At 42.1% G+C, this 27,825-nt stretch overlaps 1 protein-coding gene and 1 long non-coding RNA gene across 12 annotated transcripts; one reads left to right on the plus strand and one right to left on the minus strand.

Moving 5' to 3' along the window:
• Positions 1–27,654, minus strand: pax3b (paired box 3b). Of its 11 annotated transcripts, none has more exons than XM_031283763.2 (9): positions 27,150–27,654; positions 26,406–26,641; positions 26,044–26,170; positions 25,436–25,579; positions 11,830–12,029; positions 10,301–10,466; positions 9,377–9,582; positions 5,720–6,002; positions 1–1,728 (listed from the first exon to the last, which is right to left on the minus strand). In XM_031283763.2, exons 1-9 carry the CDS (start codon positions 27,232–27,234, stop codon positions 1,694–1,696), a joined length of 1,482 nt encoding a protein of 493 aa, XP_031139623.1. In that variant the 5' UTR covers positions 27,235–27,654; the 3' UTR covers positions 1–1,693. The 11 variants fall into 11 exon arrangements, with proteins under 11 accessions (XP_031139623.1, XP_031139627.1, XP_035857361.1 ...); XM_031283767.2 differs by having other exon boundaries at positions 26,116–26,173; XM_036001468.1 differs by having other exon boundaries at positions 5,720–5,999; positions 9,377–9,576; positions 26,044–26,173.
• On the plus strand, positions 4,611–26,367 carry LOC116039017. Its single transcript, XR_004102226.1, has 3 exons — positions 4,611–4,763; positions 18,155–18,161; positions 26,357–26,367. It is a non-coding gene; the product is annotated as an uncharacterized LOC116039017 (long non-coding RNA).
• Positions 27,655–27,825: the final 171 nt, after the last annotated feature.

Consider the following 27,825-nt stretch of genomic DNA (forward strand, 5'->3'; position numbering starts at 1 on the left):
TTTTCAGAATTTTTATTTTAATATAAATAGTAGTGATAATGCGCTTGTACACATGACATTATGTCATATCGCTTTGTCAAATAATACAAAAAAATATATCAAAGGAATTAAAAGGACTGGTTCATTCTAACATAGACAGATTTACAAAACAAGAGTGCTTATGAAGGCATTCTGTTATTCTGAACCGTAGTTTGATGGATAAAGTATTGCCACTCACTTGTACATTGTGGGAATTTTTACCACGACACTGTTGACGTACAGAACATTTGAGACAATAAATATGTCTGGAATGCTTTAGAAACCTAATCAACATGTTCATGAGTATGCACAATAGAAACAAGAAGAGGTCCCAAGCAACACAACAAAAAAATAAAGTACAGTTTTGGCTTTGTCATTCCTGGTAATTTTCTGTTTACATTGGCATTCCTCATGACACTACACTGAGTTAGGTCCTTATAAATGTGGTCCTCAGTGAGCTGTTCCAGCAATATTAACCATGTTTCAAATTAGTTTTGGACCCAAAAGCCTTCAAAGGCACATGTGTTGTTCCTTTGCAAAGTCCCAAACTAGATCCAGAGAATGAATCTGAACTCTTTCGTAAGACTTTAAGAGGCACATAAGATTTTTTTGTTTTGTTATTGTTTTCATTGTGAGGTCGAGTCTAAGATACATGATATTGCACTTCTGGTCAGATGGGAGAATGGCTGTCTAAACTCTCGTGACTTGTGACCTGGTGGCTTTTTCTCGCTGGGAGAGGATCTTTAAAGGGTTTTTAACCCTGTGATCGATCTTGCCTATGTCTTCCCCCCCCCTTCCTTTAAAGCCACTTCTCCGCCACCCTCCTCTACTGCTCTCTCATCTGTCACTTTCCCTAAAGTCACCCCCTGACCTCCTCAGAGTTCCTCTCTAAAACTACAAAAGGCCAGGATCCCTGCCTCACCGTCCGAAACATCAATGAGACAGAAAGGCAAAAGGAGAGGGGGGGGGAGGTAGGAGGAGGTAGGAGGAATGTTTGAATGAACTTTCACTGCAGTACAGCTGTGGTGTACATTAGAGTTTCTGATACAATAAAACCCCCAGATTTGTTTCCTCACGTTTGTTTTCTCTGTCTCTGGAATTTCTCTCCATGTGTGGGATGCAGAGATCTCAAATAAATGCAAAAAAAATCAACAAAGCCCTTTTCTTTTCCCCCTTTCTGCAGATACAATTTGGGGATTAATTAGGGGATACATGGAATTTTATATGTACTCATGTGGCCCTAAGATATGTAAACATGTTTGTTCAAGCATTGCCTCAAAGGCTGGCAGATTATGATGAAGAGATTTGGGTTTGCTGTCCTCACAAAGACCCCACAGGCAGAGTCCACGAATGGTGTTTGGTCACTAGAGTTTCCTGTGGAAAGTGCCGTGTCATGGCACTGTAGATGGTCCACTGCACCAACCTCATTAAGCGCTGACATCTCTGCCGTTCATCTGATGCAATGTTTACAGTCAATCAACAGTTTTGGTCTGATATTCCTTCTTGTGGTCCCTTCTTCTTTTTGTCAATTTCTCCAACAACAATTAATAATAAAATGTCCTGCAGTAGAGAATGTGTCCTGGTAAATGGTAGCAAAATTAATTTTGGTCCGGATATTACAAGATTTCCATCACTGTACACACAAATGTCCCTCTGTGAAGTTCGAAGCTCTTGATCAGGTGATTTCAGGCCTCAGATAAGAAAGGGCACCTGTAAAAAAGAGGATGAAACAGTTGTTAAATCACTAGTGAAAAGGGATTTGGAAAAAAAAAATAAGGTGGAAAGATGATAAAAAGAGATATATGGCCGCAGTAAATTTTTGGGCACATGTTTTAGCGTGACATTCCGCTAACATGTGGCTATTGTTAGCTTAGCATGTGCTAATAGTTTGGGGTGTAAGGTCAATGGAGGGAGGGAACAGGAGTGTGAGGATGCCTCAAATAAATACAAGATTTCTCACACTCAGAAGCAGCTAAGTCTGCAACGTAACATGCTAAATAATACTCAAGTCTACACCCCTAGAAGATTTTGACAAGATTTCCCCAAAAAGTTTATTTATGTCGACATGTCATACTTTATATATATTTAGTTAAGTGTTCACTTGTGTGTTCTATAAATTATATTTCCTAACATGATCTAAAAGCTTCTTTAAAGCCTCCTCCACGCTGCCAGCAATAACATTTGGGTAAAGAAATTCTGAATAATTTGTATGTTATGTATTTATTTTATAATTTAAGTAGTGCAATTTAAAAATGTTTTGTCTAAAAAGTACTGGAATCAACTTATAAAATACCCATCATGTAGTACCTGATTGTAGAATGTAATTCCTTGTGATTTGTTGTCATTGGCTTTACTTCCTGATTGTTTGGGGTCCCAGAATCCACTGCTGTATGTGTAAATAATAGCAATACTACACAAATTCACCTTATTTTAGCAAGCTATTTAAAATGTGTGTTCTTTATTAAAAACTCAATATGTAGAAAAGCCCCAAACAGAACAATACACAATAAAGAGTTGTGTCTCTGTGGTTGCAGATCCTTGCTCTGATGCACAGGAAGTGTATTTTATGTCGCTGACTTGAGTAGTTAGTGTGAGCTTCGATTGCCACCATGGCTGAGCAGATGAAGAAACACATTCATCAACAGAAAATCCAAAGAGAAAGACCGAACTGGGCACAAGAATTGACAGGTGACCGCTGCAAAGGGTTGTGCAAAGAAACGCAGCATGGCCTGCTTAGCAACAGAACCATTACTAAATAAAAACAAACAAGGATATCATGGATTTCCACTGTTGTTGTTTCCGAGAGTCAGTCCAGTGAGAGCTACATCGTCGTTAAAACTGTGCAGCAGTGTGGACCTGTCTCTTACACTGGAACCTGGAGCAGCACTCTCCAACACTGCTTCCCCAGCTGACCTCAGTCCGAGCACCTGTTTCTAATAGCCGTCCTGCCAGAGGCTATTAGGATCCGTCCACCCCCAGAAAGGACCTTTTCTCTGCAGCTCCAAACCCAACCGCACACTGGCTATCCAGTCACACTGATTAATCACATCAAGATGGACTGCTCAGGCTTGTAACGCTGTGTAGGTGTATGTCAGTGTGTGTGCTGTCCTGGTGGCTGCCTTTAAGCTTGTGTGTGTGTGTGTGTGTGTGTGTGTGTGTGTGTGTGTGTGTGTGTGTGTGTGTGTGTGTGTGTGTGTGTGTGTGTATATGTGTCCACGCACAGTGCCAGAGAGGTTTTTCATGTGTGTCGCCCTAATTCTTTATTCTATTTACTTCGAGATATCTGACCGAGATATTTCATTGGACATTTGCTGCTCTCGGATATTAAGTCAGATATTCATTTGATACACATGCAGTCAGATTTGTTGGACCCCTGCCACGCTCTTTGAAGGGCCCGGTTGTCTTGAGGTTGCCACAAGGTCAGTGGATGAACCTGATTGGTCAACCCCCTGTAGACCAAAATTGGAAACGGCGGCCGCTGTAATCACGGTGTGACGGAAAACGACGTTGCCTTCCAAAGTTCGATGGAGATTTGTTTGAAGTTGATTTTAACCCTTAACGTAACAGTAATATGAAGTGAAAAGACCCTCTCACTGCTGGAGAAGTAGGTATTCTCTGAGGGCAAACAGTCCGAGGAGGGCTATCAGGCTCTACTGCAGCTACACTTTACCCTGATGGGAGCTGACTCGGCAGAGTACCGAACCGCAGTATCAGTGCTGGGCTGATCACTTCATAGATGCAATCAGATCTGCACAATTAACCTCAACACTTGAGACTGCATGATTGGCCCTGGAAAAATGTTAGCTGTCTTTAACAAGTAGTACTACAGCGACCTGAATCAAAGCAAGGAATTTGCGGTTACAAATTATGTGTCTCGCTACCAGAACACCCAATAACCATACACTGTGTCGGCTGACTTGGTTCAGATTTTCATCTTAATTTTTTCACTGAAAAAGGTGAAAGGCCACTATAAAACCAGTCACTAGACAATTGGAAAAGTCTTCAGTTCATAGATTAAAAAACTGTTACAACAAACATGTCAGCAACTGCAAGAGCCGCACAACTACTGCTTTGTAAAACCATTCACATCATTTCGAAATCATGACTGAAACACGGAAGCTGCATGATGACCGTCATCTTTATACTCTCTATTAATCAAGCTATGTCAGTGTTCTCTCCCTCTCTCTCTCTCTCTCTCTCTCTCTCTCTCTCTCTCTCTCTCTCTCTCTCTCTCCTTGCTCTCTTTACATTTAGGTTTCTATCCCAGGATCAGGCTGAGTTTGTTCAAACCAATTTTACATGAAGAACTATCAAACTGCACAAAATCCCAAGGAGGACAATTGCATACGTGATTTATCTGATCTCAGTTAGAAACCCAAAATGTTCAGACTGCAAATGCACTCAGACAGAAGTACATGACGCTCATAAGCTCTTCCCTATTCAATATGATTCAAGTTTTCATGTCAGGACCAGGCTACCTAATGACAAAAAAATGTGTCCCATTCTTTAAAGCATGTCAAGCACTACCTAAAGATTATAAACTAAGTGCATGCTGTGTGAATGGAGTCAATTGGTAGTGGCAATGATGGAATGTAACTAGTAAAGTCAAGTATATTTAGTACTGTACTTAAGTACAAGTTTGAGGTACTTGGCTTCATTAGAGTATTTCTATTTAATACTACTTCATACTTATACTCCACCACATTTCGGAGGTAAATATTGTACTCTTTACTCCACTATATTTAGTTTAGTTTTAGATTAAAATACTCAAGAGTATACATGAACCTCGAACCAGCTACAACATTATTTATTTATTTATTTGATAAGGAAGATGCACAATACACTTATTGCACCAGATATAGTATATATTCTTGGCGTTCCACTTCCGGGATTGCTCCGTTGCCGTGGGAAAAACCAGGCCAAAACCAAAACGCCAGAATTCACTCATTTAGGCCGGATATCCATTGCCTTGGGCTTCCTTTGTGTTGGTATTTTAAACTCCGGTCGATATATGAGGACCTTAACCTCATTAACCTTTTGTCAGATCTCTGCAAGTTAAATCCCGAAAGCTACTACAGGTATCTGTCCAGTCTGAGTTTTCTGTTGCATGACTAAAACAACTTTTAAACGTACACGTTCCACCAAAACAAGTTCCTTCCGAGCCTATTTTGAAGCGGCACCGTGGCTTTTCTCCGGTGCTTGGCACCGCCCAAGACGATTGTGATTGGTTTAAAGAAATGCCAATAACCCTGAATGCTATGTGGTGTAGCCAGACAGACTCCAGCGCACTTTGGAGGAGGGTCTGGCAAAGCGAGACTACACCAGATATAACTAATACTAATACTTCTTGCATCACTGGATGATGGTGGCCAACAGTCAAATGTCTTAGCTGTTAGAGGCTTAAAAGTGTGGAATATGGATGGAGAAGCTTAGTCTGCTATAGCATTTTTTTTTTTTTCGTCCTTATTATGCTGCTTATACTCCTTTTGCTGCTGGCGTTTGCGGGTTTTTTCAGTACCTGCTCTGGAAAACTCTTAAGTCACTCTTAACTCAAGTTTTTATTTTTATTTTAAAAAAAAGAGTAAATGTGTAAGCAACGACTATTATCATTACATATGGTATGATTTTTTGTATTTGTTCGTGCAGGTGTGGGCGTGGAAGTAAAAGGTAAGAATAAAAAGGTGAAGTGTATTGACCTTACTTTGTCCGTACTGGCCGTACTGGTAGGACGCCACGTGGTCGACGGTGTAGCCCGGTGAGCTGTAGGAGGGGGGGCAGTAGGACTGGGAGCTAGGCAGGGAGGGCAGAGCTGACATGGAGGGAACGCTGGTGAGACCCTCCAGGCCCTTGATGTGATCCATGCGTTGGCTGCAGCTGGCGGCCATGCCAGCAGGGGGCTCAAGGCCGCCCGTCAGAGGGGAGATGGCGTAGTCACCTTGGGGCTGATGTGGCACACCGCCAGGGTTCAGCAGACCCATCACCTGCTTGGAAGGAAAGAAATAAGGAATGAAGAAGAGAGTTAAATTAGTTTGTTAAACTGTCAGAGCACTGTGAGTGGCTCTAATGTAAGGAGGACTTGTAGTGTTGTTGCGGTAGTGAATACAGTTAACTTGTGTTGAAAATGAGCAGAAGACAATGGATGTGTCCCCTTCCATTTGTTTGCTCATGTAGACTTCATACTGTAAATAAAATTATTAAAAACAGGCTGAATTTCTTTAAATTACAGTGATTGACGCTAACCCTAGCCATATTTTTTAACAGACAAGAGGTGTGCAGCATCATATGTGACGTGAAGACACGTTTTCTGTTGTGTTCTGACAAGGCTTTATAATATAGAAAATATTTGTAATTTTTTTGTGTTCAAGCACAGGAGTGTGTGTAATATGTACCATGTGTAATATGTCTCTTGGTGTCTGCAATACAGACACCAAGACAAACACACACTCAGACACACATAGGAAATCCCCCTGTCGCGGACATCAAAAGGCTCCAAGCAGGCCCGTCCCAGCAGAGATACTGTAGCACCAGAAAGGAAGACTTAAGCAATTTGTCTCACATCCACGGCTCCACTTATTCTAAAATTCCTTTTGGACGCTGTTCCAAAAACCCATGGCACAAGATAACAACTTATCTCAGGGAAAGATATGCCGGCAAAGATAACACAGAAGAAAGGTCTGCATGAGCTCGGCTCATTTCGACCTCTGAATAGATTTGCAGTTTGAGAAATCTGTTAGCTCTTGACCTGTTCTTTATTAGCAACCAGATAATCAAATTTGGGGGAATATTCCTTGGCCAGCAACGGACGGAAAAGAGCCGTGGGGCAAAGTGTTTCAACTAGTTTCAAAACTGACTTGATACTACCTACCCCCCTTCAATGCTCGCTGACTTTACCTGTCCATCATTAAAGTGCTCAGTAAACCGTTAATAAGAAATTAAGACTGGCTTCATCCCTTATGAAAGTAACTCTAACTGAATCTGCTACCTCTAAATGTATCATATCCCACCTCCTTCTCAACCAAGCAAAGCCCTCAAGGCTCAGTTGCCTAATAAGAAGCAGGTACGCTGCTCTTTGGGTCCTCTTGGCCCTCTAAGTGACATATTATTCTACATCCACACACACACATGGCCCTGCTTAAATCATTTCCCAAGTAGGGGAGGTGAATGGAGGAGTCCATGTTGATTTGGAGAGGGGAGTTGCGTTTCCTCTTATGCCCGGTAACAGTTTCCTAGAAAATTAACCTGCTTTTGGAGGGTTTGGCCTAAAACAGAAAGAGAGTAAGGATATGTTTCTGCTTAAACAAGCCACAGGGAGCAAGGATACATGCTCTTTAAACTGATGGATTTTTTGGTGACTTTCCTCTCTGTGCTTTTGTCTGATTGCCTATCTCTTTATCAAACTCCTTCCCATTATCCCTCTCTCCCGAGCCTCTCCCTCTCATGAGATGCCTGCTGGCTGGCCCATCCAGGGTGTTTCATATTGGAACTCTGCCGTTGCCAGCGGCCTGAATCAGTGCGTCCAGGACTTAGCAGCGAAGAATGTCGGGATGGGGCAGGGGGGGAACATCTGAGACGGGACATTCCTTTCCCGCTGTATGAAATATATACAAATAAATTATAACCTTTGCTATTACATGGAGGAATGTTGAGGCAAACATTTTAAGAATGCAATCACAAGAAGCTTCCCTTGAGGCTATAGCATAGCATGGAGTGTGTAGCAGTGTTTGTGGACATATACATGACCATGAGAATGCTGTGTCTAGCTGCCTTTAAGCACAATATTGTTTGTAAAGTAGATTCAGTTTGTTCATGTTTTATGCATGCGGCAGTGTATCTCTGCATGTTTGTATGCACACATGATGCTTGTTCAGTGTGTAAAAGTAAAAGCGGACTCGGCAAATAGCATTTTCAGAGAGAGGAATGCACACACTTAGTGCCCCAAACACATAAAACAAAATGGCTGAAAAATAAAAAGTAGTATGCACTTATTTTTGAATAAAAAATGCTAATTGATTAGTGTATTGCTGCTGTATTGGAAATAACAAATGCAGTAATCAATCTTCCAATCTAAACAGAAGGTTGAAAAGTTCACTTAGCCATGCTGCTCAACTATGTCATGTAATATTTGTGTAAAAGATGTTGCAAAATCCTTAACTGATCCTCAAAATGTCATGGAGTAGATCAATTATCTACACTGTGTGTATGTGTATGTGTATGTGTGTGTGTGTGTGTGTGTGTGTGTGTGTGTGTGTGTGTGTGTGTGTGTGTGTGTGTGTGTGTGTGTGTGTGTGTGTGTGTGTGTGTGTGTGTGTGTGTGTCTGTAATTATGTGGACCTGTGCGCATGTGTGTATTCGTGCGAGTGTGTCTCTGTCTTCACACTGCTGCGGCCTGTTCTCTGAGGAGTCAGACTGCGCCAGGCTGAAATCTCATTTTCTGCCTGTTAAGGTCTAACTCCTCTGTCTCCTCTGTTGTACCCTCTGTCTAGGTGCAGAGACCTTGGGACTTCATGCCTGGATAATTGGCTGTAATTGTCTTTTCACTTCTCATTTGTCACACACTCAATTGTCCTCTGTCCTTCTCAAGTCATCTTACCTTTCCCCTCCAACAGTGAGAAAGCCCTCCTCCAGTACTGCCGAGGAGTGTGTGATTGTAGAGCGTACAGTTTATAGTGTTTAGTAGACGAGTGAATAAATCGGTAAGCAGGCTGGGAGCCTGTGCATTTATGTGTTCCACACCTGCATGAAATATTACTTGAGAAGAGTGTTTGACTTTTCAAAGCTCTTGAGGTATTGTGTGAAGCTGTGTGTCTGACAGGGTAAATCATGCATACCTCAACCGGGTTCAACTCTTTGAAATCATGCTCAAATCTAATTCTGCCCAGCTCTGGCTTGACATGTTATGGGTATTATCCATGCAAGTAAAACTATCTGAGTCTCTAGAGGCATGTACAGTGTCAAACACAGTCTTATTCCTGTCAAATTAATACACTACAAAAAACAAAAACTTAAATCTTTTGTATTTAGTATTACATTTGTGTGTAAAACAAATTAATCCGATATCAGTTTTCAACTGAAATATTGTGTTTAACAATTAATAATTTTAAGAATATTATTATTTTTTATGGAATCAAATCACATTGTCTTAACAAATTAAGATTAGATTGTTTATGTTTGTTTGTTTGTTTGTTTATGTATGCACAATTCACCAAGGCAAATTCCACATAAGTGTACCTTATTGTGGCAATAAACCCTTTTGTGATTCAGATTTCCTCTGAAAAGTTAAGTTTAATTATCTTAATCTATTAAATTCAAGACTGACTTTAAGCAGCTCAAAACCACAATTTTCAGCCTTTAGTCTCACCTGTGGAGAGAGTCCATTTCCTATGGCGGGGTTCATGGGATTGGCCGGTCCTCCAAAGCTGTCCGAGTAGCCTGAGAAGGAGTGGCGTCCGGAGGCAAGGCAGTAGGCTGAGCCTCCTTCTACCTGCCCTCCGCCGCCGGTGGCTTGGTGGCCCGAGGAGGGAGGGAGAGGCTGGGGCCGATGCACCGTGCTGGGGGGCTCTGACACTATCGAAGGCATCACATGGTAAGTTTAAACACGTGGAAGGATTGTCAGCAAAATGTTGCAGAACATAACTGCTAAGTGGTTAGTACTGGGATAAGTGAAAAGACAATTAAAACCAAAACATCCCACTCTAGCAGAGTTGTTGTTACGGTGTTGAAATTCACCTAAGTAGAAGAAAAAATGCTGGATTCAATAAAAACTTACATTTGTGTATGTTCAAGTGTATTCAAAATGTATAAAGAAAAGACGTTGATTCTTTTAATACAAAATTAAGTCTTTTTCATGCAGTGTTAAAGCGTATTTTAAATCAACCAACACTTGCAAAATTAACAGTTTCAATAAATATAAACAATACTTCAATACACTTAGTTCAACATAATTATTCCAAAAAGCAGAAGTGCACACAAATGTTTACTACACCATGTACAGTAACTCACAACTTCTCTCCATGACTTGTACACAGACATACTGTTTGACTACAGTTAACTGAGACTGAGAAGAGCCTTAACATAAAAGCCATCAGAAAGTTGAAAGTGTTGTAACTTAAATGTAATGCAATGTTATAAGAGCAAAGCTTTCTAATTATTTTCCCAAAAAACTAAATGTTAAGAGTTTATTATTTGCATCAACAACAAACCCTATGCTCGTGGCACTTTGAACTGCTACAGTGTATATTTCTCAACCACTGCATCCATTATATGAGTCTGTCTCATCTCTTACCTTGTGCTATAGATGAGGGGGGGTAGGGGCTGTCAGAGAGCTGGTAGGGGGAGATGCTGGACATTGCTGAAGGTGGGAAACCCCCTGGGATCAGGTGATTAAATGCCATCAATTGACTAGCTCCTGCTTGCTTCCTCCACCTCGCCCGCCTGTTGCTGAACCAAACCTAGAACGACAATGACAACGATTGATTAGTGTGTGTGTGTGTGTGTGTGTGTGTGTGTTGTGTGTTCCTCAGACTACAGTGTGCAATCTTACACAATCCAGCTATTGTGTTAGCAGACAAGTAAAAAATCGCAACAAAATCTGCTACAGCTATTGACAGCAACTAGTGTAAGACATTCCATTTGTTTAAATGATAAATATACATTCACACACATACATATACGGTACACAAAACAATAACTGTTCTCAGTTCTATCAGAGGGTGAAGCTTAAAAGGAAGGTGAGACATTGTGAATATTATTATTATTATTATTATTATTATTATTATTATTATTATTATTATTATTAAAATGTGAGAAAAACAAAAGTTGTGTGTGTGTATGGGTTAGATGTGTGTATCATGGCTGGTTGCTCGGAGTGTGTGAGTGACATTCCGTGCCCATATGGACGGGGCTCATGCTGGGCCTGCTTACATTCCCATGTGGAGCCTGTGAAGGAGAATTTACTGGACTCCAGATCAGAAATAAGAAAGTCCAGATTGGGCCCCTGGGAGTGAGGATGAGAAATGTGTGTGTGTGTGTGTGTGTGTGTGTGTGTGTGTGTGTGTGTGTGTGTGTGTGTGTGTGTGTGTGTGTGTTATTGTGTTATTGTTTAACTATATTCGTGGGGTCCAAAAACCGGGAGTCCAGTATACTTGTGGGGTCCAGGTAGCTTTGTGGGGCCAAAATGCTGGACCCCACAAGTTTAAAGGGCTGTTTGAGGGTTAAGACTTGGTTTTAGGATTAGGGTTAGAATTAGGTTATGGTTATGGTTAGGGTAAAGGTTAAGGTTAGGCATTTAGTTGTGATGGTTAAGGTTAGGGTAAGGGGCTAGGGAATGCATTATGTCAATGATGGGTCCCCACAGAGATAGTGCCACGCACTATGTGTGTGTGTGTGTGTGTGTGTGTGTGTGTGTGTGTGTGTGTGTGTGTGTGTGTGTGTGTGTGTGTAGCAAACAGAGATCAGCAGGTTGCCTTTAAATGGTCAAAGAGTGTATAAAGCCACAAGGTTTTTGTTTAAAAGTGTGGGTGCGTATGTGAGGGATTTTCATAGTAAGGGCAGGTCATTACTATTAATGCACAGTAGTGTGTTAGGTCAGACAGAAGTGAATGTGTGAGCAGATTGTTTGTGCCATGTTTTAAAACATTTTCATGTTTTAACTCCTGTTGAAGGATTTCATGGTTATCTGTGAAACTGAGGTAAAATGTACAACCCCTGAGCATATGAAACCCTTTTGAAAATCCATCATATAAATTCCTGTGATTCACAAGCTAAAATCAGTTTTTCTCTCTCTTCGGTTCCTAAAAAACATTTTGTAGGTACCTGAACTCTGGCCTCGGTGAGTTTGGCCCTCTGGGCGAGCTCCTCCCTGGTGTAGATGTCAGGGTAGTGGGTTCTCTCGAAGGCCCTCTCCAGCTCCTCCAGTTGCTCTGCCGTGAAGGTGGTCCGACTGCGCCGCTGCTTCCTCTTTAGCGGCAGATCAGGCTCAGACTCAACATCTGAGCCCTCATCTGAGTGACTCGCTGTTCAAACACATTAGGGAAGAAAACAGTCAGGATGAGATTTTCTCCCAAAATCAGGTGTTTAATCAAGCAAAAGTTGCCTGCTCCTGAAATTATTAAAGTTTCTTCCTGATAACCCCACTTACACACACACACACACACACACACTGAAGCTTAACAGCTTCAGCAGAGTCAGTCTATAAATCCAAAAGTGAACACCCTTTGACACCCTGTTGAACAGCACACATGCTGGTGTTATAGACCAATATGTCACAGTGCTGTGGGTGAATATTTTTGTGATAATAGGGTGGCTGTAATATTCAACAGAATGGCGAAATGTCAACTGATTTGCTTTCTGTTTTCACTTGTTTACTTATATTTTTCACTTATAGAAGGTCGGTTATTTCTTTTCTGTACACACTCTAACACACACACACACACACACACATACACACACACACACACACATACACACACACACACACACACACACACACACATACACACACAAACACACACGCAAACACCATAAGGTATTGGTCCTCCTCGTGGTATTGTAGCCAAACAGACCTCCTTTCAGAAGAAAAATTCTGAGCCTCAGGAATAATCCCACTGGACAAGGTTCCCAGAGCACCACAGGGAGACTGGTAGACTAAAAGTCACACAAAAGGCTAATTTGGATCCAGGGGCCATTCTTCGAGTGTGTGTGTGTGTGTGTGTGTGTGTGTGTGTGTGTGTGTGTGTGTGTGTGTGTGTGTGTGGACAGTAGGAGTGGAGGGTAGGTTATCTAAAACCAAGCTAAGTAGGAGTAGATATGAATCAATTTTCTCTCTTCAAATTTCTTTTCTCTTTGTCTCGTCACAAGTATTCACAGTTCGGACAGGGCAATTTCTGCAGCAGCTGTGCAGATGATAATAAGAAATCACAGTGAGTCAGTCTCAAGTCTTAGGATGTAAGTCGTCATGTCCAGAGTCTAAATGGGACATTAAATGTTTAGCAAGAAAAATGTGTGCAGTACCAATTTACCGTATAAACAAAATAAATCTAATTATTACTAATTACCCAAGTAATTATCCCTATATCTACAGTCTAGTGTCAAGCTAATAACATTTTTTGACTCCCAACTCACACACACACACACACACACACACACACACACACACGCACACACACACACACACACACACACACACACACACACACACACACACGCACGCACGCACAAATTAAACTGATACTGGATCTAGGGCTTCAATTATCAACTACTTTCATTACCGATTCATTTTTGATCAACTGTTTTGTCAGAGCTCCTCCCTGGTGTCACATTTGAGAAGCTGCCACCATAGAACATTTGGCCTTTTTGCTTGATAAATGACGTACACCCTTCTTAAAATTGATGTTTTATAATTTTTTATATCAATCCACTAATTGATTGAATCAATATCTGAAATTTGAGAAATACATAAGTTGTTCTTTTGACTTGTCACCTAGTGTGATCTTCGGCCTGACTGAGCTGCAGTGATATCATGTGTCCTGACGGCTTTTGTGTTTCTACTTTTCATCTGTGTCTCAGATCAGTATTAATACTATTGTGAACTAAGTTCTATAAGCTGGCAGCTTGGTTTTTAACTCACTACTTCAAACACTCCATTGGCTCCCTTCTAAGTTCACCAAGGCCAAAGTCCCACTTTTTGTGTTACACTTAATTAATTCCCTCTCAGCACAGGGGAAGTTGTGTGCAACACTGTATTAGTTCCCCCTCAGAAGCAACAATAAAATAGAAGAGAATCCAAATATCTCAGGGCCCCTCATGTGAAACTGATCCTCTCTCCCCCTTCGGCGATTTTCTCCTTGCAACACCAATAGCAGTGGGAGTCAACTTAACATGCATTAGGAGCAAATTGGTAAAGAAACATTCAAGCAAGAGGGAGGCAATAAGTAAAATATTTTCAAAGGGGGAGTGAGAGAAATGGAGACATTGCCTTAAGCCTCTGCTGAATATCTTGCAATTTTGCACTCAGATTGCTGATTGCTAGCTCTGTATCCACCTGTGTGTGAGTTCAGCATTTTAACAGAAATGATACGCTACCACTCTCCGCTGCAGAGACAAGAAAAGACACTTCAAAATGGCCACTGTGAATTAGGATTTACTTTCATCAGCAGTTTTGGAATTTTATCACGGGGTGGTGACAAAATCTTTCCAGCTTTTCAGGCCCCAACCAAACAAAAAACACAAACATTTTCACCAACATATGACTAGTGGGGGTTACAGGACTTGTGTTTTAGATGGTGGGGAAGGAATTTGTGGGTGTAGAGTGCGAGGCTTTGGAGTTTTGGACAGGATGGCTGAAAAACAAGAGATGAGGCCTTTTGTAGCCTCCCCCTCCAGTTCCTGTATGGAGGAGGGCTGCTAGGAATGCTTTTTCGCTTTTGTAGCCCCCCCCCGACTTTAGCAGCATGCACGTTCCTCAGCATTTCACAGGGATTTGGGCCCTGGGAAAGCTGAGGCGGCCACGAAAATCCTTAATCACTTTGGAATTACCTATCGGTTATGACTGCTACCGAGGTTTTGAGAACTTTTCAAAAGAAGCGACAGAGTGGCACCTCTGAAGTCTCAGGAGTCTAGTCGTGATACAACCCTGAATCAGATCCTTTACAGAGGACTTAAGCGGGCTCATTTGTTTCACTTCGCTTCGTTAGTTTATACATCACAAGATACAGCCAGATAAGACAACGGGACAAAATGATAACGATGTTTGTGGGGAAGCAGGGTCAGTGGAACAAAATGATACAGAGAGACCAGATGCATGGGCTGAACATCATATGGCTGACAGGTAGAACACTAAGTGATAAAAATGGCTACTAGCTTGTATAAAACGCAGTAAGAGAAAACGTCACACTTGCACATTTTTCACTTCAAACAATAGCAAACTCCTAAATTACCCCACAAACTTTTTGCACTTGGGCACGCCACTCTCCTTAAACAATCGCCACCTTCTTCTTCCTCTTCTTTCTCTCGTTCTCCCTCCTTCTCACCCTCTCTTTGTCTCCCTTCTCCCCATCTCTCTCTTTTCCACCCATATTTCTCTCTGTGACTCTCAAGCTCTTTGTTGCTCCACAGAGCTCAGGTCTTTGCCGGCGATTTCCACGGTCCATCTGTGGAATCCGTCATGGCTCCCTCGGCCCTTCACAGTGGAGGGCTGTCACCTGCCCCACGGGGGAGCTGTGGGGAGGGGGGGGGGGGGCATAAAGAGGCTCTGCAGAGGGCTTGGGGGAGGTGGGGTGGATGGGTGCACAGCCGGGGGGCATTCTACCCCTCCCCCCCCCAAAAAAAAACACCCCCTTTCCTCCAGAGGGAACTGTAAGAGCACCTGAGGGGGTGAGAAGGGCAGTGCAGGGCAACAGGCTTTTATATAAAATCATAAAAAACCTGAAAATGAGTGTTAGATATGCGCCCTACTAAAAGTAACTTTCACTGTGGCTTTCAGGTAGTAAAAGCAACTTGTTTAGGTGATGGATAATAATTTTTACAACATCCTTGAATTTTGAATTAATTAGAGAATTATACATTTTTAATAGAAGCATTTTTGGCAATTGCAATCTAAACTCACAGTAACTTGCTGCATTGTGTTTGTGTGTGTGTGCGTGTGTGTGTGCGCACGAGTGTGTGTGCGTGTGTGTGTGCGTGTGTGTGTGTGTGTGTGTGTGTGTGTGTGTGTGTGTGTGTGTGTGTGCGTGTGCGTGTGTGTGTGTGTGTGTGTGTGTGTTAAGGACACTGTAAAGCCTTATGCATGTCTGCTTACGCATCATCCACATGCCTAGAATTAAAAAATTTAAATATAATGTAATGCAAATTAAAGTGGCAGGTAATGAAGATCATAGGGTGACACACAGGGTGTAAAGGGGGTTTTAGAAGCAACCTTGTGCCAACACGGAGGGCAGCCACCCAATCACCCCTGAATCTCACTACTCCCCACAGTTTGGCTCAGGAGCTCATAAACACACACACACAAAGACTGCAGCACTCCAAGCACATGACCCACATGTGGACACACATGTCCACAGCGCTGGGCTTCCCCTGATTCTACATGCATTTTAAGGCTACGTTAATCGAGCTTGTCAGCCTTGAGGCGTCCATTAACATGCTCGCCCTGCTCACATGCCTTTCAGTGTGGTCAAGCACACACGCACACACACACACACACACACACACACACACACACACACAGACAGACAGACACACACAGACACATGCACTTTCCAAAATGATCAGCATCAGCATATATATTACCTCTCTTACCGAGACAAAGAGGAGGAGAGGGAAGAGTAGAAAAGACTGAAACCTTTCCCCTGCTCCTCTCTTGATCTTTTCCAACCTTGTAAACCTGTGGTTTCAGAGTGCCCCATTTGCCGTCATCGCCTCGCTATCCCTAAGATCTGATCACAACGATTTGGCACCGTCAAATAGCCTTGGCCAATCAAATTATCCACTCTAACCCTCATATCGCTGCCTGCCTGTATACATATGCTATATCTTAAAATGCTGTATTTATAGCCCTTGTAAACACTTGACTTCTCTCTGTATACTTTTGCTCCACCTCAGCTTAAAGGAGCGGGGGGTTGCAGACATGGTACTGGCTCTTGTCAGTTCATCAAAATATGAGAAAATATGAGCCTTAAAAGGGTAAAATTATCTGAGCAAGAAAAGGCCTGGAAAGGAGCCTCGACAAGATTGCCCGGGAGCCGAGGAGCATTAAGCCGCAAAATAAGAGAGGAGCAGTTGGAACGGGGTGGGTGGAAGGGGGCAGAGGAGAAAAGAAAACTGTTTAATTTAACCAAACTAAAGCCCTGAGAGGCACACAGTGCATGGGACTCCAAGCCAAAACAACCTCTCCGAAGCCAAGAACGCCCAAAATGGATCCCACCGTGCAACGCCATCCCAGGGAAGAGAAAAACAAGGAGCAGAGGAAGGAGGAGAATAGAGGATTTAGCAGAAACAGACTGTTGTAAAGATTTCGGCATTGCTGTTTTTATAGGGGAGGGGGGCATTCAGATAGGGACACAAAGGCTTAAATATGTCCACCGCGACATGATGCAGTACACATTAAGCATGTATGCATGTGCGTGAGGGACAGATAGAGAGGGAGTGAAAGGGGAACTTGGATTTTGGGACTTGGGGGAATTGAATGACCATATGTGGACTATTTACACCCCTCAGCGGACATCCCAGTAACTCTTCTGGGGGTTTGGTTAATAGTTAGGGTAAATTGAGCCTCTCACACATTGCCCCCCTTCTCTCCACCGACTCCTCTCAAAAAATCGCAAAACAAAAGGCAGAGGAGACAAACGCAGCACTTATTTGGGCGGGCCGACCATGCTGCTCCTATTCAGGAGCTGTGGGACTAAGTGACTGGCCGACTGCATTAAACAGTATATAGAAGTCAAGACAGGCAGATGCTGGGCCGGATAATGGCTTTACTGACAGCTTATGGACCCATCTGTGACTCTTTCTGGTGGGTTAAGAAAAAGATGGAGTGTGTGTGCGAGTGTGTGTGGATTTTTTTTTTGTGCGTATGCGTGTGGGAGGGGGGTTGGAGGGCGAACTCACTTGACTTGCTAAGGAGGAGTTTCAACCTTCACAGCTGCCCTGTAAATGAGAGTGTACAAGAGCTGTGTGTGTGTGTGTGTGTGTGTGTGTGTGTGTGTGTGTGTGTGTGTGTGTGTGTGTGTGTGCGTGTGCGTGTGCGTGTGCGTGTGCGTGTGCGTGTCTGTTTTGAAGCATGGGATTGTGATTACACAAAAAACAAATGATGTGAGCAAACTGTCGTCAGTCACAGCCTTGTTATGCAACAAAAAATTACATGACAAAGGGCATTAGGAGTCTGATGCTGTCAACAAAGGATTATGGGAGTTGTTGAGGATGTAGGGGGGTATCAGGAAATGGTTACCTGTCATTTGTAGCTAAATGTATTTCTAACCCTGTTTCCTGTGTAGCGCTGGGGGAGACTGACCCTCCGTGGCCCTGTGACCCTGCAGTTCTTCCCTGTCTTTTAACTCACAACTCCAGTCAGTGGGGCACTTGTTGAAATCCAACAAGGTTAGCTGTTAACTGTCACTCTCAATTGTTTTAGTTGACAAGGAGGAAGTGTGACAGTTTCATCTCTCTTAATTCTGCTGCCAGGCTGCGTCTACTGACTACAGCAGCTATTCATCTTTCTTATGAATTCATGTGAATTTTCAAAAAAATGTATCCATCATGAACAACACAAAAGCATTCCATAAGCACATACAACTGTGGTTTATGTCAAGTACTTTCACCTTAATATCATGGTCATGCTTTAACAATGTAAGGAATCTGATCCAGTGCAATTTCTTTTATGAAATTTTAAGGCAAAAATGCAAGTACAACAGGATCTACTAAGACATTTAGAATAGTAGCAATGTACTGTATAATGCTGCATTCATGTTACATGGGTGAGGGTAGATCTGAGTTTCCTACTTTTTACCTCAACTTTCAGATGGTAAATATTACTAAGGAACTCCTGGTTTGGCGGAGAATCCCTATTTAAACACGGAAATACTGTACCTGTAAACAAGTTCTACAGAGCGCTACATTCATTCAAAAAAGCCTGAACAAAATGGATTATTTTCATCACACAGTGCATTTTGTAACTTACACTGTAAAGCTCGAACACCAGTAGTGTTAAACACAAATCTAAACCAATCAAAAACCACAATTCTGTGTCTGCTTGGTGCCTTCAAGTTTGAGAGTGTGCACATTACAAAAGCTATTCCCAAATGGCATGACTACAGCATTTTAAACACACATTTTAAGCCTCTTTTCCGTCACGACACAAAAGCTTCTGGGCTAATTAGTTAACAAAGCTCTGAATGAAAGTCAGGCTTCATCAGTCAGGTGATTGACAGCTGCCTGTCCCACATCAGCACCATAGATGCTGCATTTACTGGCCTCCGGCTGGCCTCTGACAACTTTGACACTTAACCCTAACCCCTGATACACACACATGCACATACACACCCATTTAAAAACAACCATGTTCGCAAAAACACAGGCAGATGCATGAGAGGAAAACCCTCGCACTCACATGCTTCCTCACGTTCTCAGACACACACACACACACAAACACACTCATGCACATTAAAAAACAACCTCTCTCCCCCTTTCCCCCCAGCTGTTGTGCCTATAGTGCATACTTGTAGCAGATAAAGAGGGGCCTTATTCTAAGGCGAGCCATTCTACTTGACCTTCGCTGGGCCTTTTCACTCTTTCACTCCCTTCAAACCGTCTTTGGGGCTCGCTCACTCTCAGCTCAATGTGGCTAGTCCATCACGGGTGAAGGCTGGGGCGCTACAGCGGGTCTTGAAGGGGGAATACCCTAAATACCCCCTGCCCCCTCCCCCCCTACACACACAGGCACATACACACACACACACGCACATGCCCCCTCCCTCTCAGAAATCACCCTGACTTCAAAGTTGGTGTGCATTCATTAATTGCCCTTTGAATTGATATCAGAGGGTCACAATAAGAGTGTGAAAGGAAAAAGAGGCTTTAATGAACCATAGAGCAGCCATTCATTTGCAGATAACTATGTTTTCATGCTTGAATAGTCATCATGCATGGGCTTATTAGAAAAAAACTCATGAGAGAGGGAGGAGTGCAGGATGAGGAGAGAGGGACAGAGAGACAGAGAGAGCCCCGGGGTAGAGGAGAGTGATTTGATGCTCGGCACTTGGCCCTCATGCCCCCCTTTGCCCTCGTGCCCAGGGACTCACTGAGTGACACATTCATTCTTTCAACAGACAGACAGAGCCCTCTTCACCAGACACTTGGCTCAGGCCAGTAATAGCCAATAGCTATAATAAGATCCAATTGAGAGCTTATTGGTTCCGTCTTTGTCCAATTTGATGAGACAGAAACAGTAACTGGCAACTTATTAGGACTATAAATACAGATCATTTTCGTTATCAATTAATCTGATGGTTATTTTCTCGATTTCGATTAATCGTTTGGTCTATAAAATGGTAGCAAAGGAAAAAATGTATGCAAATTCAAATTTCATAAAGTCCGAAGTGTCATCCTCTGTCTTGTTTTGTCTGGTCACCGTTCTAAAACCCAAATATATTGCAGATAAAAGTACCAAATTCTCACATTGTAGAAGCTAAAACCAGAGAATTTGGGGCAATTGCTAAAACTAAAAGACCTAAACGATCAATCTTTTACCAAAATAGTTAGCTATTATTTTTCTGTTGATTGACTTATCGATTAATTGACTAAGTTGAGCTTTACAACTTACACTGAAATGAAATATCATGTTTAATATTCTAAATGGTTAAATCTGTGTGTTCTTATAATTGGTATCTTTGATGACTACTGTTGCGTATATCAGAACACTGCTTTAAAAGCCACCATAAGTAAAACAAAAAGGCAAAACAATTGAGCTCATTGATCATTCATTTAGTATGCATAAAAAATATAATAATGAGCAACTGGAAAGATATATAAAAAGTTACTTGCAAATATTCTCATCATGGAAAAGTGTTATCAGTGAACACGTTACAGTCTGAGTACTTCAAGTTGTTAAGATAACAACTGAAAACAGCTGGTAAACAAAAGTTAATAGAACTGTCTGTCTTTGGTCAAATGCCTCTGCAAAATCCATCATCACACACTTAACACACTGCTCCGTCTGTGCTCTCAACCCATTCTCTGCCTCCACTTCTGCTCCTTTGCTTCTTCCTATCACTCCTCCTCCCTTAGTCCTCTCTTTCCTCTCCTCCTCTCTATGCCCTGGCACTGATCCAGTTTGTGCCCACATATTACATTTGCAGCACGCCATCCTTCACCCCAAATGGCAGAGAAACCCAAGTTCTTCATTCACTCGCATTATTTACACAAACAAAGTCCTACTCCGTTTCTGTGACAAAGCAAGCTAAATCTTTATGGCTCTTTCATGTATTGTGTGCTCACGGTTCCCTTTTGTCCTCCAGCCATTGGCCTGGGCCCTGGATACAATGAGCCCGGGGGAATGGAGGCAGATTGAAGGAATGCGCCTCAATAAACCTAATTATGACATGATGACTGCGCTCACCATGGTAGGGGTTTTTCAAAGATCCTTGGCTTATTCAATTAGCCCTTTCCAGGATCCCCTTTCACCAAATAAAGTTATCCCTTTGACTGTTTGCATTGCAGAGTGGAATGTGTGTGTGTGTGTGTGTGTGTGTGTGTGTGTGTGTGTGTGTGTGTGTGTGTGTGTGTGTGTGTGCGCGCCTGCACACGGCCGGCCTAAATGGAAATGTATCAGCCCTCAACAAGGCTCCTCTGTATTATCTGGCTAATTTCACCTAACAAAGTCTGGACTCTAAAAGATACACTGTGAAAATGTGAAGCAGGAGAAGGGAGGAGGCGGGGACACAGCGTCTTTTTAATCATTAACTTTGTCTCCAGGGTTAATTACTATGACGCTGGGAGTTTGGTACAGCCCAGAAAAAGGCCTGGAGGGCCAATGTTACTGCCAGATATATAAATATTTAATAGAACATGGGGGGGAGGAGGGGATTTTGAGTAGGAATTTTGTTTAACTTTACTTATTGAATGGGAATTTGGAAGAAAATGTGGTTGAATTTATATTGCAATGTCAAAAGATACGCCTTTAGATTACATTTTAATTATTACCATTCAATATTTCATTAATTGAGCAACAGGCTGTAGTGCCTTTTTAAAGTAACTGTCACTTTTGGCCATATATTATATTATTATTATGCTCTGAAGCCACCATTCAAGAAAGTCAGAAAACTAGCCAACGGGTATTTGAAAAATAAGTTTTGGTGTGCATATGCTTATAAAATGCACTGGTGTTATTTTGAAATTTGGCGTTATTTCATTTGCTGTTAATATATATTAACTCAAGTTATCTTGTATTAAAAAGTTACAACAAATATGTGTTGTTCCAAAGCAGACAAATTCACAAGTACATAGATAAAGGTGGTGGCCAAAATAGCAAATGAAACAACAAATTTAAATCAGAATCAGCTACTTATCAGATTTACTGCAATATACTGTATTTTTAGGCATGACATTTTGAAATTGTAACTTAATATATTTAGAATCAAACCGCAAACGGTTAATAAAGAACTTAATTAGAAACGTTATGGAACGGGACTGACTTCCCTTTGTGCGCTCTGGAGGATGGAGCCAGATATGAAACGAGCTGTGCGCCGCAGGCTGAGAGAAACAGAGAGAGAGTAGGACACAGAGGGAGAGGGGCGGTGTTGCTCTCCAGATGAAAGTGAGATGAAATAAAAGAGTCGATTTAATCTGCTTGAAGAGATTTGGGGAGCAAGTGGTGGAGAAGGAGGAGGAGGCGGAGCGGGGGCGGGGGGGCTGGGAGGGAGAGTTTTCGGAGTTGTGCGCAGTGCAGGACGGGTGGCCGTGGCCCCCATTGTGAAGCTGCGCTCCGGGCCAAACCGGGGCTCTCCGGGGAGAACATTGGTCCCCATTCACCAAAATAACTCTTTAATACACTCCCTCCGTCATTAAATGTGACATAGCACAATATCGACATCATTTAAAAGACATTATTAATGTTCGAGGGGGCAAGGCCGAGATTCATCAAAGAATCAATAATAGATCATAAGTTACAGGCTGGAGACGGCTCAGGACTATTAGCATCATCCTTCAAGGCGGAGAAGGTCGGCCGATTACAGACTGAATATTATCATAAACACAGGAATCAGGCTTTTTTCAAAAGCTGCTGAATCAGACAATGTTGTCTTTTCTTTTTTTAAAGCTCTGACATCACAGATGCAAAAGGAAAGCAAAAAACTGTCTGTTTACTGACGTCAGAAAAAAACAAAAACTCAGAAAAATGTAGGCCTGTGTATAACTTTCTTTTTTAGAAAGACCCCGAAGAGAATTTGATAGTTAGTTTAGAGGGGGGTGTGTCTTCCTATTGTGCGCATTTATCAAAACAAATTGCATTCTACATTTTACTTCGAAAAGAGTAGGCTACATCATACATCATACATAATTGTGCGCGCACACGTGTGCGCAGGTTTTGGAGGCGAGCACGCATCCTTGGGCAATACGTGAGTGGATTTCAGAGGCCTCAATTGTCATTGTGAATGGCATTGGGCTTCTTTAGCCGACCCCAAAAGGAAACATTTTGTAGGTGAAAACGGCCATTTTCTCTCGGTGAACGGGCCCTCTAAACCGTGCCGGAGCGCTCCCTGAATAATTCATCCTTCATTGCGGCCTCATAGTGTGTTTTGTCGGGCTTTTCTGTGGAGAAGCTTTTTCTCTGACTGAATTATAAACAGGTTGCCTTCTTCTTTAGCGACGGCCAAAGCTGTTTCCAAGCTGGCCTTTTGTCCGCGCGCAGCCCAAGCGTGAGCCCCAAATAGACTCTCGCGTCTTTGTCTCCCAAGTTCATCCTTGAGCGTCCCGTTGTGCGCGCGAGGCGTGTCTTTGTGAGGAGTTGGAAACCGTTGAACAAATGTTTGATCAACTCATCTGGGGGACATTTTGTCTCCTCAGACTATGAGTCCTTTATCTCTCCTCCCCTATTTGACTGATGCAGGGACGAAGAAGGTGCTTGCAGGGAAATGGTGGGCTAGCTACATGTTGACATTTCGCTGCTTAAACTGTTTTAAAAAGTGGAAAGAGAAGAGATGGAAATTATTTGAACAACTCGTGTTGGGGGTCGTTTAGTCTCTGGTGCTAGCTTATATAGATGATGATAGATTATTAGCTAAGTACCTATCTTATTAAGTGCTAAAATATGAAATATGTGTCTTTCTTATAACTTTATAGGCTGCAATATCGCAAGCTCTGAAGTTGGACTGAGAGTGAATTGTCCAATCACCTCCAGTGTTTTCCCCCGGAAATGCCTTGCCCCATTTCAATTTAGCTGTCACACATTGAGCCCACTGAAAAGTATAATTCACTTTTCCTAAGTGAAAAGAAAAATGTTTAAATTGGTTGCATCCAGTAAGTGATGACAAGCACAGTTTGGTTTCTACAAACAACTCACTGGCGAGACGACTGATCATGGAGGTTGTAATAATTTGGAAAGTAAAGCCTGTCGAATTTCCACTATAATGACGTAGGCAAAAAAGTAATGACATTAAAAATGGCTAGGCTAACTAGGCCTAATGTAGCTGTATAATGAGCCCAAACCGCTTTCAAATTTACAATCGGGCTACTGTTTCTGTCTGTGACAGTGAAATGAGGGAAACGAAGAAATGTGTTTTATTCCTTGGCTTGCAACACATCCTATAGCCTACCACTTTATGTAGTTTTAAACAAGATTTGGCTTAGACACTGTCAAATATTTAAGAATCTTTGTTAGCAGGAGGGGAATAAACTGATGTCACTTGTTTCGAAAAATCACTTTGGGTTTGAATTTGGTTTCAGTCTATTCGGCCTTGTTTAAATCCATAAGAAAAAAAATAAATAAAACAACTTAAATTGCATTTGAATGAATTTCACGTGTTAAATAAAATATATGATTTTTATAAGGCTGAATAGCTTTTGCAGTAGGTCCCACTGAACGCTGTTTGAAACACTAATACAAATTGATTTGTTGCATAAAACAATAGCCAACTACTACAATGTATTAAGGCATTACACTCAAATATAGTGGAATCATTTCTAATGTTGTTGACGGCTTCTCGGATCCACAAGAATGAAATTAGTTTTAAAATAGGTGCATCCAAATATGCAGACTTAATGTTATTCATCCACACTGGTTTTAAACCACTGCTGAACATACACACCCGCACTCCACATTCTCCTTTCCCGCACAAAGCCATCACCTGCTGTTTGATTTACGGTATATGGCCTCATGGGAAAAGCATTAGCTGGAGAGATATGGTCGATAAAGAATTCCCAACAAAGGACGACCCACACTCTCCACCCCCAGCCAACAACTTTACAGCATGCTAAAACTCCACAGAGAGGCTAGTTACACGACTAAGGAAAACCATTCTCCTTTACACCCTGCTCCAAAGCAATCAACAGGTTGGAGGGGCTGATAGCGTTTCACAGATTTCTTGAAGTCACCCTGCAAAATGGGAAGGAATTCCTCTATAATTTAAGTCACTGGAAATTATCCCAATTAGATAATATAGGTGGATAAATAGCCTGTTACGTTTTCACTGTCGCTATACTAATATTCCCAAAGTACATTTTAAATAGACAGTTTAGCAATTATATTTAATAACAATTATAATCACATTCCTTCCATATGGGCTCACTGAGACCGTATCTGATCAAACATGATTCCACTGCGCTCTAATGTGTGTGTGTGGGGGTCACTGATATGAAATAGATAACCCCAGCTAAAGTTAGTAGCCAACTTTTTTTTCTTCTACATCAGCCACAATGACTCGAGCAGTTCACTCACATCTGTCTCCCAAGATGCCTTCAATGCTGTGTTTGGCCCTCCGGTCGTTCTCCTCCAACTCTTTCCTCTCGATTTCCTCTTCATCCTCCTCTTCATCGCCTTTCCCCCCGAACTTACTCCGCATGGTGCGACTGATGGAGCTCACTGCAAAAGTTCGTTAAAAAAGTAGAAATTACAAAAATAGAAATACAAGAAAAGAAAAGATACTCACAAAGTAAGCTATTTAATTTAAAATAATTGGCACTACTATTAAAATATGACAAAAAAAGGCCATTGATCTGAAATAAAAAACAAGGCCTAGGCTATATTAAGTTGGCAAAAGTCTCTTAAAATTAAAACACTGAAAGAAACGATGGGGGGGGGGACATATTTGTTTTACTTTACTTATGTATTTATTGTATAAATGTATGAAATATTTTCGAGTATGGCTATGATAACCTGTTGTGGTCGAAGTTCAAATTTATAAAATATAAAGAAATAAAAAAGATAGAATGTAAACTAGGCTACACGTAGACTAATCAAATCAAATATATTATAACAGCCTAATAATAATAATAATAATAATAATAGTATTTCAATTAATCTATGACTATGACTATCTTTTTTACCTGAAGGAACGTTGTTGCGGTCACATATCCCATCCTTCAGTAATTTATCCCGAATCTCCCAGCTAAACATACCCGGGTTTTCCCGCTTGTATTCTTCTATTCTCTTCTCTACGTCCGGCGTTGTTCCCTGCTTCAAAGGTCAGAAAAGTCGCAGTGTTTATTCACTTTGTTGTGGCCCTTGGGGCACAATGCATACAATGCCTTTACATGCTATAACCTAAAAAACAAGTCAATGTTTTTGTTAAGAATAAGCCAAAGCATTCAGTGTGAATTTATATCAAAATGGTTTAGCCTATACATATTCTACAAAGAGGCTACACATATCGTACAGGAGCCTCTGATCTGCTTTCTCTGGTCCATACCTTGGGTTTGCTGCCACCGATGGCCCCGGGTCTGATGGAGCCTGTCTCTTGGTACCGGCACAGGATTTTGGACACGCAGCCGTGGGAGACCCGGAGCTGTCGGGAGATGACACACGGCCTGATGCCGTGGTGGGCCATCTCCACGATTTTATGTCGGATGTGGTTGGGCAAAGGTCTGCCATTAATGAAAACTCCTCCGAGTTGGTTCACACGGCCTTGACCCAACGGGGTAGACACTATGTAATCAAAATATGAAACGAACGTGTCACCAAAGGGATCTAGTGCATGCTGTTATAGGTTACACAACACCAGGAGAAGTAAAGTTTTAACTGACCCCAAATGTAACTGAATACACCAATAACAATATGAAGTAGTCGTTTTATTTTTACTGCTCCAAAAACAGCTGACAATAAATATGTTTGCAAACATACTGTGTAAAAGTAGGCTATCCCATTAAAACATTAACATTATGTAATGTGTAAAGACTAAACATAATGTTAATGCCTCTATTTCATAGGCTATATTATATAGCCTGCAAACAAGTTTGCTGAAAGTTGCTCAAATTACACCAAAAATTGTTAGAAATAAACAGTGAAATACCATAACCGAGGTAAGGGAGAAGACTGGATGTAAGGTCTATGGCTACATTAAAAGTAATAGTGACTTTTGACTAACTAGCACTGAAACCCACATATCTTCCGTCAACATCCAGGGCAACCTTCCTTTGGCAATGTGATGCTTTACCTTCCAGTGGGAAGCCACTGCGGGGGTAGTTCTGAGCCAGCGTGGGTCGCATCATCCTGGGTATTGACCCCGCCAACGCAGTCATACCTCCAACACCCCAGTGACTAACGATACCTCCTCCTAACGGGGAGGCTGCTGCTCCAACACAGAGTTTACAGCAGGAGGTCGTCGTTGAAATCGCCTTTTCTCCTGTGAGGAAGCTTCCTGAAAGGTTAGCCTTGGTTAGCCTTAGTTAGCCGCACCCGGGCTACAGCCGAGCACCAGTGTATCCCGGGGCAGCCACAACCCTCTGAGGAGTCAAATGTGACGACAAAAAAAAGGAAGAGAATTAATTTTTGATGTTGATACGACTTAGTTTCTCAGTCTCCTCCGTTTTATTCGCCAGTATTTGGGCTTCTTCGAAATTTGGTTGCGAAGACGATGCTGTTAGGACGAAAATATTGTTGTTGTTGTTGTTTGTTGACACTGTTTCAAAGTGAGAGGAGACAGTCAAAAGTAGCGGAGCTCTTCTCTCTCCCCGTCAGCGCTCCTGGCTGTGATTGGTCAAGAGGTTACACCCGGTACGCAGTGGGGCGCGGTGATTGGCTGAGGCTGAAAACTTCTGTCCTATCAGAGACGCTGTCACAGTTCCGCTCAGATGGGACAGGGGCGTCAATTCACAAAACCCAAAGCTATG

This window comes from Sander lucioperca, chromosome 5 (genome assembly GCF_008315115.2).
Source record: "Sander lucioperca isolate FBNREF2018 chromosome 5, SLUC_FBN_1.2, whole genome shotgun sequence".
Classification (NCBI taxonomy): domain Eukaryota; kingdom Metazoa; phylum Chordata; class Actinopteri; order Perciformes; family Percidae; genus Sander; species Sander lucioperca.

Excerpts from the sequence above, each read along its gene's own strand:
- pax3b (XM_031283761.2), bottom strand. The coding sequence starts at position 27,234 with ATGACTGCGTTGGCGGGGTCAATACCCAGGATGATGCGACCCACGCTG. Across the intron at positions 25,580-26,043 it reads CCGCAACAACGTTCCTTCAG|TGAGCTCCATCAGTCGCACC; the intron begins GTAAAAAAGATA and ends GAACTTTTGCAG. Across the intron at positions 12,030-25,435 it reads AGGCATCTTGGGAGACAGAT|CGAGTCACTCAGATGAGGGC; the intron begins GTGAGTGAACTG and ends GTGTTTGAACAG.